This window comes from Mustela putorius, unplaced genomic scaffold (genome assembly GCF_011764305.1).
Source record: "Mustela putorius furo isolate JIRA1106 unplaced genomic scaffold, ASM1176430v1.1 tig00000695_pilon_pilon_pilon, whole genome shotgun sequence".
NCBI classification, from domain to species: domain Eukaryota; kingdom Metazoa; phylum Chordata; class Mammalia; order Carnivora; family Mustelidae; genus Mustela; species Mustela putorius.
In genome coordinates, this window is record NW_025421447.1 from 7,380,225 (window position 1) to 7,392,027 (window position 11,803).

At 60.2% G+C, this 11,803-nt stretch overlaps 1 protein-coding gene across 1 annotated transcript; it reads right to left on the reverse strand.

Moving 5' to 3' along the window:
- On the reverse strand, positions 1 to 11,803 carry ALOX12B (arachidonate 12-lipoxygenase, 12R type). Its single transcript, XM_004760235.2, has 15 exons — positions 11,295 to 11,803; positions 9,470 to 9,674; positions 6,683 to 6,764; positions 6,485 to 6,571; positions 6,247 to 6,369; positions 5,946 to 6,049; positions 5,448 to 5,620; positions 5,074 to 5,217; positions 3,870 to 4,073; positions 3,562 to 3,648; positions 3,097 to 3,266; positions 2,734 to 2,855; positions 808 to 908; positions 457 to 627; positions 1 to 252 (listed from the first exon to the last, which is right to left on the reverse strand). The coding sequence occupies exons 1-15, from the start codon at positions 11,439 to 11,441 to the stop codon at positions 73 to 75; spliced, it is 2,100 nt and encodes a 699-aa protein (XP_004760292.1). The 5' UTR covers positions 11,442 to 11,803; the 3' UTR covers positions 1 to 72.

Sequence of the window (11,803 nt, forward strand, 5' to 3'; positions counted from 1 at the left end):
TTGTTTCGTTTTGTTTTGTTTTGTTTTTCTGAAAACAGGCGCAGGCAGGAGGGGCGAGGCAGGGGAGTGGTCCTAGATGGAAATGCTGTTCTCTATCAGCACCGGGTCCAGGTAGTAGTAGGGGATGGGGAGCCCCTTGTTGCGCTGACGGATATTGTGCGAGATCTGGGCCAGGCGGCGCCGCAGGGTCTCCATGCTCCTCCGCGGGGCCTCCTCCACGAAGTGGATGTCGGGGAAGTGGCCCAGAGGCCGCTGCGTGCAAGCAACCGAGCAGCTGCTGCCCACCAGCCCGGGCCCATCCGCCTCGCCCCTGCCGCCACCGCCGCTCTCCCCCCGCCTCCTGGGCTGGACAACCCCTCTCCTGAGGTCGGGCGTCCCCCCCCCCGCCCCAGTCCTCTCCCTGCTGGAGCTCGGAGTAACCCCACCCCTGCCTGCACCCCGAGGCCCCCGGGGCACCTTGTCGTCGGGCTCCCGGCTGAGTGTCCAGAGCACCAACAGGGTGATGCACGTGGTTTTCACATCCGGCAACGTGTCCATGAAGGTCTCCAGAGTGGTTAGCCCCTTGGCCTGCATCGGTGGGTTCCTCATGGACGATGGGAAGTTGGGCATCCAGGCTGTGTACTCCAGCTGGACGGGGGGCGGGGAGGATGGCAAAGGGGGGAGGGTTCTGGGTCAGACAGCACCCTCGGGACTGTGGGGTCTGAACTGAGCTGGGGACTGAAGCTGGGAGCTGGGCGGAGGCCTGAGTCGGGCTGATGGCCGAGGCTGGGTTCGCGGGCTGGAGCTGGGGCTGGCGAGGACGGGTACCTGCCCTGTGTTGACAGCGGCGTGCTTGGCCGAGCAGGTGTAGATGACTATGGTGACGTATCTGATCAGCTCGGGCACCGTGCGCAGGCACTGAGGGAAGCCTGGGGGGCGGGGAAAGGCCGGGCAGCATCAGTCCCTCCCCCGTTCTAGATGGCCGGCAGAGGGCGCCCACGAGCCAGACACCCCCCCCCCCCCCACCACACACACACACACACTCCCCGCACTGTGTCCCGCCAACGCTCCTAGCTGCCTTTCCGGGGTCCTGATCTCATTCTGCCTGCTTGGCCCTCTTGTGACCACAACCCCCATCCCCCAGCCTCCCACCCCCCTACCCCACTCTATTCAGCCCACAAGTCTTGGGAGGAGGACCCAACTGGCCTTAGCCATGTCCTCCAGGGCTGGCTGAGGTGGAGGTGGGGCCCTGGGATCTTTACTGCCGCTCCCTTAGTGGGTGCTCTCTGGTCCCAGGATTCGGGGGTGGGCGTACAAGGTTTTGGGGGAATCCCAGCTTTCTTGCCCTGAGCCAGCACAGCCCCTCATCCACACCCACACTGTACACACACACATGCACGCGCACACCACACACACGCATTCTTTCGAGCCTCTGCACTCATGCCAGGTGGATTTCTTGGTCCCATACTTAACCAAGCTGCTCGATTCTCCTTCCCATTGTCCCCATGTTCCAGAAGCCTAACACAGTGAAACCAGACCCATTGTCTTTCTCCCCAAGCTCGTCCTTCCGGGCCCCCAGCTCACAGCCTGACACACACCATCCACCCAGTTCCAACAGCCCCAAACCTGGGAGTGGTCCTTGGCTCCTCCCTCCAAACCCACCACGAAACCCCAACCAGTCACCAAATCCTGTCATTTCTCTCTCCCGGCAGCTCCGGAATTCTCTGCCTTGCCACAACTGCCCCCTGGCCAGGACCTTGTCACCCGACTCTGGACACCACAGCAGCTTCGGGAACTGTCTCCTGACTCCCCAGCAACATGACAGTCTCAGGTACAAATCTGCTTTCCTTGTGGACCTCCTCGACGGCGCCCTCTGGTGGTCAGGGTAATTCGGGCCTCTCTCACCAGGCCTGCCACCGGCCCTGCTCTCGCCTTCAGCCTTAGCTTAGCCCCATAGAGTCTGGCCAACTTCCAGCCTCAGCTCAGATGCAGGAACCTCCCAGGCAGCAACCGCAGCTCCCTCTGCCTGCTCTGGCTTCCCATCAGAACTGTTCAACCCCACCTCTAACAACCGCTGGCTAACCTCCCCACCCTGCAGCTCCGAGCCAGATATTAGCCCGGATGTTAGATCTCAGCTAGATCTTAGCTTGCAGCTCCCTCCGATCTTCACCCACCACCCTCCTCCAGCTGGGTTAGGTGCCTCCCCAGGGCTCCTAGTGCACCCCTACCCCACCCATCCCCACCCCCGGACTGCAGCAGTCCTAAGACAGCATGATTGCCCGTCTACTGAGAGGACCAGCCCTGAGACTTGAGGGCAGACCCCTTCTCCTGTCTTATTCCCTTTGCCTACCAGTATCCAGCGTTTATCACATCATAGATGCTCAGTAAATATTCGCTGAGTGTTGCCCAAGCGGCATGACCTCAGGATGCTCAGCGGCCGATCTGGAACCCACCAGCTCCCTGGTTGCCAGCACACTCTACCGTTTTCAGTTTGAGCTCACACCCCATTTCTTGCCCCACGAAGGCTTGTTTCCAGTGTGGGATACTGGGAGCCCCCCAGATCCCCAGAGATGACCCTGCCCCACAGCCCCTGAGCTCCCAGGGGCCAATTGGCAGCCCTGTTTCCTTCCCCAAGGATTTGCCTCTCCAAGATTTGGCTCCCTCAGCCCCCAGCAAGACATGTTCCACCACCAGCCGGAAGGACCCACCCCTTAGCCCCAGGTCCGTGCAGGTGCCCAGCGCCCAGGCCCATACCTGAGCTCTCACGCCCTAGGAGGCACTCCTTAAATATCTCCTGCACCCAAGACTGCAATTCCGGGTCACCCGCCACAGCCGCGTCACACGGGTAATAGTAGGTGATGATCTCTGTCACGTACCTGACCAGGGGACAGGTCTCAGTTTGGATCCTCCCCTTCCCCGGCAGCGCTTTCCCCCGCCTCAGGGTGGCCCAGCCTCAGCCACCCCAGACATCCCCCGGCCTGCAATTGGGCACCTCCTGTGGGGCGCGGAGGTGGCCTCAGCCCCAAGCCAGGGTCCGGGCCTCAAAGTCAGCCCATCCCTGCTCCCACCCCCAAGGCCGTCCACCCTGCATGCCACAACCCGCCGGCCTGGCCTCACCTCTCCAGTGCGTCCCACACGGCCAGGGAGTCATCACGGTAGTAATACCCCGGCAGGTCCTGGACCCCACGCTCCACGAAGTCATTGGGGAGGTAGAGGCTGTCATAGGTTGTCTCTGACAGAGCTCGCACCATGACCTCAGCAAAGCCTTCCAGGCCCAGAGACATGCCCTGGGTGGGAGGAGGCAGCCGCTGAGGCCGGTGGGGTCCCGGCAGGGCCCCCACTCTGAGGATCACACCTGCCTCACACAGAGCCCACTGCATGCTCCCACAGCCGGCCCCACGAACTCCCATGCTCCAGGCCAGCACCCCTCTGCACCCTCGTGGACACAGCACCCACATCCCCCGGTCCCCACCCGCCAGTCCCCTTGTGATCCGAAGGCAAGTGGGAAATCTTGCTTTAAGTCTAATGGCAATGCCCAGAATGGCAGCAAAGGTCTTGCTGGGGCGCAGGCAGAAGTCTTACCCTGGCAGACAGCCCTCCCTCATTGAGGAGGAGGGCCCGCCCGATGCTGTTGATCTGGATGGTGTACCGGGTGTGGGGGACCAGCAGCTGCAGGAGGTAGCAAGGAGAGGGGACCACAGTCAGCTCCAAAGGACCTCAGCATCATCCCCCCTCTTGTACAGCATCAAGACCCTATCACTTTGGGAAGTTCCCAACCCAAACCCTCTCTTGTGGGTGCCCAGCTGCCTCCCCAAGTCTACCAGGGGTTCCCCCTGAGCGCTGAGCGAGCCAGGTGCCTTTCTGGGGGGGGCCTGGGGCCCAGCCCATACCTTGTAGAGGGGGTGGCACATGGGTAGCTGCCTTATCATGGCCAGGCAGAAGGCCTCTGCAATGAGGTGCGTCTCCAGCAGGTGGGAGATGGCCTCGTGGCAGTAGAACTCCGCGTAGCGCACCCATGTCTTGGCCAGCAACCAGTCCCACTCAGAGTCACTGGGCAGGAAGATGGGACAGTCGGGTCCAGGGGTCTGGCTGAGCTAGGGATGGGGAAGGAGGGAGCGTTAGGTGAGGGCACACAAACACACACACACATACACACACACACACACAGAGACACGGCCCCCACTGCAGGAAGGAGGCAGAGAAGAATCTGAACACACCAGGGCCCTTCCTCCCTTCTCACATTTGCTCTTGCTGTCCCCTCTGCCTGTAGTCCCTTTCCCCCTCCCTCTCTCTACCTGGAAGCTCCCATTCATTCAAGAAGCAGCTCGCAAGTTGCCTCTTCTGAGAAGTTTTCCTTATTTCAACCCCGCAGCTGCCCTATTCAGCTGTACAAGTTGTGCACTGCACAAGGGTACCAGCCCTCTGGGGCAAAGGGAGTAACTGAAATCCTGGCTACGCTGTTCCACTAATGAGCCAGGAGCATAGGGGCTTGGCTGATCCTGCTCCCCCCACCGCCCGGAGAGATACCTTTTTCTAATTTAGACATGAACTGGTGGAGACTTCTGGGAACATAGCACCTCAATCCCCTTTCGTGCCAGGCCACTCTCAAGGCAATGGCTAAGTCTGATTAGCTCAGTATTTCCAGCAGAGGTCTGGCCCACAGCAGGTGTTGGCTTAACAAATAAATGAGGGAACGGACCCAAAGAGACAAGCTCAAGCAACCAAGCACATTCCCATCTTGTCATCTCTGCACATGTATGCACAGAGTAGGCACGCTCTACACACCCCTGCATGCACCAAGGACAGGACCAGGGACCCAAGTTCACTCATGGGCAGACAGGTGGACAGGGGCAGGATGAAGTTGTACGCACGTAGGGATAAGAAGGGACTCAGCCCGAGGCTTACACATGGGGCCACACACACAGATAGGAACATGTATAAACATACGTGTGTTCTCAGATGCACACAGAGGGATCGCACACTCATGTAAATGGGCACTTGCCCACGTGTGCATGCATGCACACACGCATGCACACACACAGGCACTCGCATTGGCAACATGCTCACAGGGCCCCAGGCCTGCACCCCAGGCACCTGGATGGCGATGGGCATCATGTTCCCCTCCGAGCCGAAGTGCAGCAGGCAGAGGGGTGCGCAGTGATGCTGCTTCCTTCCGTTGAGCTCAATGGTGGGGATGCCTTCCAAGATGCGGTAGTCTGCCAGGTAAATGTTCCCCTTCTGCAAGGGAGCCGCAATGGGGGGGGGGGCAGGTAGGCACCAGCAGGGGGCACCCGCGAGCCCCGCCTTGGGTGCAGAGTGCCCTGGCCCCCCAGGTGCAGCGGTCGGCTAAGGACCCGAGCTGGGAATACAGCGGCTGGTGGGACTCTGGGGACAGCAACGGTGGGACTGGAGAGACGGGGACGGAGGGGGGCTGGGAGGCCAGGGATCTCCAGCGGATCGGGCCTCACCTCCAACTCCGCTTGCAGGCACGTTCCCTCGCCCAGGAACGGGGCCACCATGTCATCTGTGACGGGGAACTTGTCCGGGATCTGCGTGCAGCGGCGGAGCAGGCCTGGGTTGATGCCGTTGAGGTACTGATACCCGAAGAAGCTGTCCTCTGTCCAGTGCGCGGCCACGTACTCTGGGTGGGGGACCGTGAGGGCGTCATGACGCGGCCGGGTGTCCCTGAGACCCGAGACAGAGGAAGACCACGGACGCCCGAGAAGCCCCCCCACCGCCCCCCTCCCCAGCCTCCCCTCCAGCAGCTAGCGGCGCCCAGGGCGGCATTCTCCACGAAGCCGCCAGAGGGCGCGCCCCACCCCAGCCGGCCATTCGGGCCGGGGGCTGGCTGCGCCTCCCATCCCACGGCCTCGGCCCGGACGGGGCGTCCCGCCTCCGGCCCGCGCCCACAGCTCCCCCCGCCCGACACCGCAGGCTCCCCCGGGCTCGCCTTCCCGACCCCATACCGGAGATGAAAGATTTGTTGGCGGGGAAGATTTTCTTGATGTCCTTCAACCTCTTCCACGATTGCTTGCAGTCCACCAGGCCACGGAGTTTGAAGCCCAGAGCCCTAGGGGACCCGGTTCCAGGGGGAGGCGCTCACACAGGCAGCCCTCCCTGCGTCCAGGGGTCTGGGGGGTCCCGGGCTCCCTAGGCCATTGTGAGCTGTGGGGCTGTGGCGAAGGCCAAGGCGCGTGGAGCGGGGACAGGGACAGGGGCACCTCCCCCCACCCCCCACCCTCCACCCCCGCCCCGTCGCAGACTCACATGGGCCCCAGGCGAAAGAAGAAGGAGGCCGTCTTGACGAAGGAGAAGCGGAGGTTTGAGTTCAGGAACTTGGTGGCCTTAATGTTGATGAGAATCGGGAAGCCGGGGATATAACCATTCCACCTGTAGGAAGGAGTGCAGGGCTGGGGCAGGTACCCGGGGTAGGGGCGGTGCAGGGAGCAGGCAGAGCCCAAGGGTCGACCATGGGAGGGGCCCCAGGGCAGCCTCAGGTCCTCACTCAGGCCGGTTGGGGTTTCTCCGGACAGGAGGGCGGTAACTGGGGATATGCACGTAGTTGGGCAGGCCTGGAACGAAGACCCTCCAGCTGCAAAGAGAAGGGAGTTGCTGGGGCCTGGTGCCTACAGCCAACCCAGGACGGAAGGCCAAGCCATCACAGCCCTCTGGTCTCCCGCAGCCCCTGCCGCCCTCTGCTCACTGGTAGAAGTCCTGCTTGGCTCTGATCTCCTCCTGTCGATGCTCCAGAAGGATCGGGAGCGTGTCCTCTGCTCTTGTCTTTCCTGCAAGGAGACCACAGAGGAGGTTCAAGGTCTGACCTTGGCCTTGTCTGCCCCGGACCATTTAGTGAGGATCAGAATTCAGCTCCTGCCCTCTAGACTGGCTCTGCCCGCCCACAGACAAGGACAGGGAAGGCTTACTCTGGGCTGGAGAGGGAGGAGAGCTATGTCCTCCCAAAATCTCAGAGAAAAGGATCAGAGACCACCCTCCTCTCCCTAGCTCTGCCCCTGGAGCTGGGCTTGCTGCTGGGAGGGAGTCCCTCTTCTGGACCCACTAAAACATTACTGAAGGTCAGTTACATAGCACTTACTGGGCACTAGGCTCTTTCCAAACACTCTCTCCTACATATATAAATATACATGTTTAGATTTTATTTATTTATTTGACAGAGAGCACAGATGGAAAGGGAGAAGCAGACTCCCCACTGAGCAGGGAGTTGATGCGGGGTTCGATCCTAGGACCCTGAGATCACGACCTGTGCTGAAGGCAGAGGCTTCATGTCAGAGCCACCCAGGCACCCTGACTCTACTTATATTAATAACGATCCACACAGGAACAACCTTACCAGCAGGTGACTGTTACACGCCTGCAATCCTGTCTCCACAATTCCAAAACCCAAAAGACGATAGACACCAACCCTGTCTTTTTCACAAGTTGAGCACAAATTCCTTGGTCTGCAAAACCTGCTCTGAATTTACCAGAGGCTATACAGCCTTTACTGAACTCACTTGGCATAACTATCGGTGTTTTTTGTTTTGTTTTGTTTTTTTCTGCAGAAATATTAGAATATTTGGCAAGGGGGTGCCTGGTGGATATATTATTTAATGTATAGACCGTGTAAATGGGAAAATATAGATATAGATATATATATAAACATACCTATTCTAAATGAGATCTGAATTTCTTTCTTTTAAGATTTATTTATGAGAGTGTGCATAGAGGGAGGGGCAGAAGGAGGGGGAGAATCTCAAGCAGACTTCCCGCTCAGCAGGGAGCCTGACCTGGGGCTCCACCCCAGGACCCCAACATCACAACCTGAGGTGAAACCGAGTCGGACACTCAACCAAGTGAGCTACTCAGGTGTCCCTCAGATCTGAAATTCAAGACCACCCTGAGCCCAAAAGTTTCAGCTAAGGGACCATACCGTTGTGCTCATTTTACAAGGAGAAAACAACCAATGTTAAACAGAGAGACAAGCGCGAGGTGGGATTTGAACCAAGGCAGCCTGCCTGGGACCACTCACCCGTCCCCCTAGCCACGAACCACACCAAGAGTTGTTAAGCCTTTTAAAATTTTAGAGGCTATGTCCCTGGATTCTTGCATCAGCCCTATAAAGTAGGCTCTGCGGTTAGACCCATTTTCCAGAGGAGAACACCGAGGCTTACAATCTTCAAGTAAGTGGTGGCACTGAGATCGACACCCAGGCCTGTCTCTGTCCAGTGTCCTGGCTGGTGGCCCCGGCTGCCGTGTGTCTATCACCACAGCCCCGTCACCTGCCCTCGAGGCCCTCTCCTTCCTCCATCTGCTGCACCTCACGTTGTGTCCCCAGTGAACAGTGCCCCCTGGAGTTGTGCAACCCCAGGACCCAGCTGGGCTTCAACCCCTGGGTGGGGGCCAGACTCCTTCCAGGGCCAGGCTGTGACGCAAGCTTTCTGTGCTGCTGTTGCAAGCGGCCACTCCACCCAGCGCCATTCCTGCATGGCACCAGGCCTCCTCCTGCCCTGCCCCTGCTTCCTGGCCACTGGGCCACCGCTGGAAGATCCTCCATTACCACCCCCTCCCCCGGGGCTGGGAGTTGGGGGAGCTCTCCCCTTGGTCTCCTCACCCTCCCCCAGGCCTGCCTCCCTCTGCCTCTGCCTCTTTCCCCAGCTCAGGCCCCGTCTCCCTGCTACCAGGGAAATGAGAGGTGCAGGGCGGGGCGGGGTCAGCTGCGCTGCCAAGCCGGAACTCCAAGCCCCCTCCCCTCCTATGCACCTTGAGGAAGGCCCAGAGAGGCTGGAGGGGCAGAGCCAGGGGGACCGAAAAGGACAAGCTTGCATTCCCCTGTAGCAGCCACGTCCTAGGAAGCTGAGCCAAGCCCACCAGATAGGGGTGTGCACGAGGAGCTGGGACTCCCTGTCCCTCTTCCAGGGGAGCAAGTGAGTGTCTGGGAATACAAGCGCAGCCTTGACTGGGCACTAGAGAACACCCCACCTGTCTAGCATTAACAGGCCCTCCTCCAGGTTACTGGATGAAGGGGCCCTTCGGGAGCCGCAGTGAGCTCTGGTGGAGAAGTAAGGCGTCCGTGTCAGCGTGGCAGGGAGGGAGGCCTTGGGATGTTCCAATAGAACATCTTGTGCCCTGCTGGAGTCCCCGCTGGCTCTGTTGAACTCCCAGGGCTTCATAAGGGAACAGGCAGCAGGTGGGACAGTGACAAGGCATCCTGCAGCATCCCGTGGGAGTCAGAAGCAGGATCGCAGGGGAGCTAGCGGAGAGCACGCTTGCCTTCAGCTAAGACCTGGGATCCTGAGATCCTGAGGGCGGCCCGGAGGCACACACACCACCCCCCTGCAATCTGTGTCCCCGCAGGGTGCAGCCCCAAGCTGAGCCCTGGAGCACCAGGGACTGAGGGTGCTATGTGAGGGCGGCAGGTGGGGACGGGTCCAGCAGGTGACAGCCAGGCGGGAGCCAGGGGCCTGGTGGCAGGGGTGGGGTGCTGAGGGCTCACCTGTTGCCTCCCTGAGGGCCAGGGTCTCATAGCCGTCCATCCACTGGTAGGCGGGGAAATGGTAGATGCGGCCATCTGGGGCTCTGATCTGCACGTAGTTGCAATACCAGGAGTTCTTGGGGAGGAAGGAGTAGCGCTCCTTGTGCAGGCGGATAATGATGAGCTCCCCCAGGTCCTGCTCGCAGCGGACGGTGTACTCGTCCACCTGGGCCGGGCACGGGGCTAGGTGAGTGACAGGATCCCCCCTGCCCAGCCCCTCACCAGGCTCTGCTCCTGCACTGGGGTTGATGCTCACCTCCCTGGGCAGGGAGGTGACCTGATCATGGGGCTCCCCTCCCCAACTCCCACTGGGCTGTCACCTGCTGGGCCCCTCTACCCAAGGCTGCAACACACCAGTCTCTCCGCCTCCATTCCCAGCCACCTGCCCTGTCTTCTGAGGCTGCGGGACTCATGCAGCCCCCTAGGGGCTGGTCGACAAAGGGGTCCAAGTGGGGTCCAGGGCTCCCCCAGACCTCCTGCCATCTTAGACTGGGCAGAGGTGGTCCAGCCAGCCTCGTCTTCTGCTACTTATCAGTGAAGACGTAGAGATGCAGACATGGCCATACAGTCAGAGTGACCTGCTGATTTCACACAGCAACAGGTGGCCGGACCGGACCCAGAATTAGGGCTGAGGGACCAGCAAAGGGTGCCTTCCATCGCAGAGAAGGCAGGCCCCACTGGACAGGCTGGTCGGATGCCATTTTAAATCGCAGATAATCCAATGTGCTTTTAAGCCATTTATGATGCAACTGAACTTGGGAAGAGTAAGGATGGGAGGGAGAGGGATCAGGGAAAGGGAGAGGCCATGGGCAGGAATGAGGGAGGGTGAAAGGACCTGCGAAGAGATGAGGGAGGGGGAGAGGCCCTGGGGGAGGGATGGGGGAGGGGGAGAGGCCATGGGCAAGAATGAGGGAAGGGGAGAGGCTGTGGGGAGGAATGAGGGGGAAGAAGAGGAAATGGAGAGAGACCAGGGATCGGGAGAGGCCAAGGGCAAGAAAGGGAGGGAGAGGCTGAAAGGTGAGGGATGTGGGTGAGGAAGAGACAGGAGGGGAGAGAGGGCAGGCAGAGATGAGATGTGAGCACAGAGGGATGAGTGGTGACAGAGCAGGGATGATGCAGGGTGGCCGGAAAGCAGGGACCCATCCAAAGCTGCCCTTGGAGCCCCCTGCTTGCAGGGCTCCCCCAGAGCGCCCTGGTGCTCCCCGCCCCTGTCTTCCTCCCGTGCACACCTCCAGCCCTCCTTGTGCTCCCCGGACACACACGCGCGCGCGCACACACACACACACGCACAGTCTCACACTCCACACACTCACTACACTCACATACCACACTCACACACCACACACACACACAGTCATACACCACACACATACATACCACACTCATCCTCCACACACTCACACTCCACACACAGATTCTCACACACCACACACTCACATACCACACTCATCCTCCACACACTCACATGGCACACACTTACCACTCCACACACATACCTCACTTTGACATTCCACATACTCACACAGCATACGCATAACACTCACACATACACACACTCATACACCACACACATATTCACTTCACCACACACACACACACGTATACTCCACACACACACATACATACCCACAAGTACTCACATGCCGCGCATTCATGCAGCACACACATCACTCACATGCCACACACACCACACATTCACACATACACACACAGACCACATACACACAGAGCACACTCATGTGTACACACACACACACACATGCACACCCCACACACACGCACTCACCGCCCCAGTCGCAAAGTCTCTCCCGAAATGGTTCAGCAGCTGCTTGTGGCTCTCTCCTTGGGTCCCCACAATGGTCAGCGAGATGGAGTCCATCGTTCCCGACAAGAGGTCGGTACCCGTGGCCACCTTGACTTTGTAGGCAGCCATGGCTGCTCTTGAAGAAGCAGGAGGGAGGGCTCAAGTGCAGACTCTGAGGGGGGCCGCACAGGGGGAGCCCAGGCAGGCCAGGCAGGGGAAGCCAGACGCAGGGAGACGTGGACGGGGCCAGCCTCCCAAGAGGGAGAGGTGAGGCAGGGACGTCTGGCCCAGGGGCAGCCCGGAGCCTGGAGAGGTGCTGCCCTTGGCGGCCAGGCGGGGAGCCAGGCAGGCTGGGGCGGGGCGAAGTCGGGCGGGCGGGCGAGCCGGTGTCTGGGCTGCCAGCCCTCCAGCAGCCCGCAGGGAGGACAGGCAGACAGGGCGCTGGGCTGGCTTCTGAGAGGGTGGATGGAACATGCCTCGGATGAAGGAGG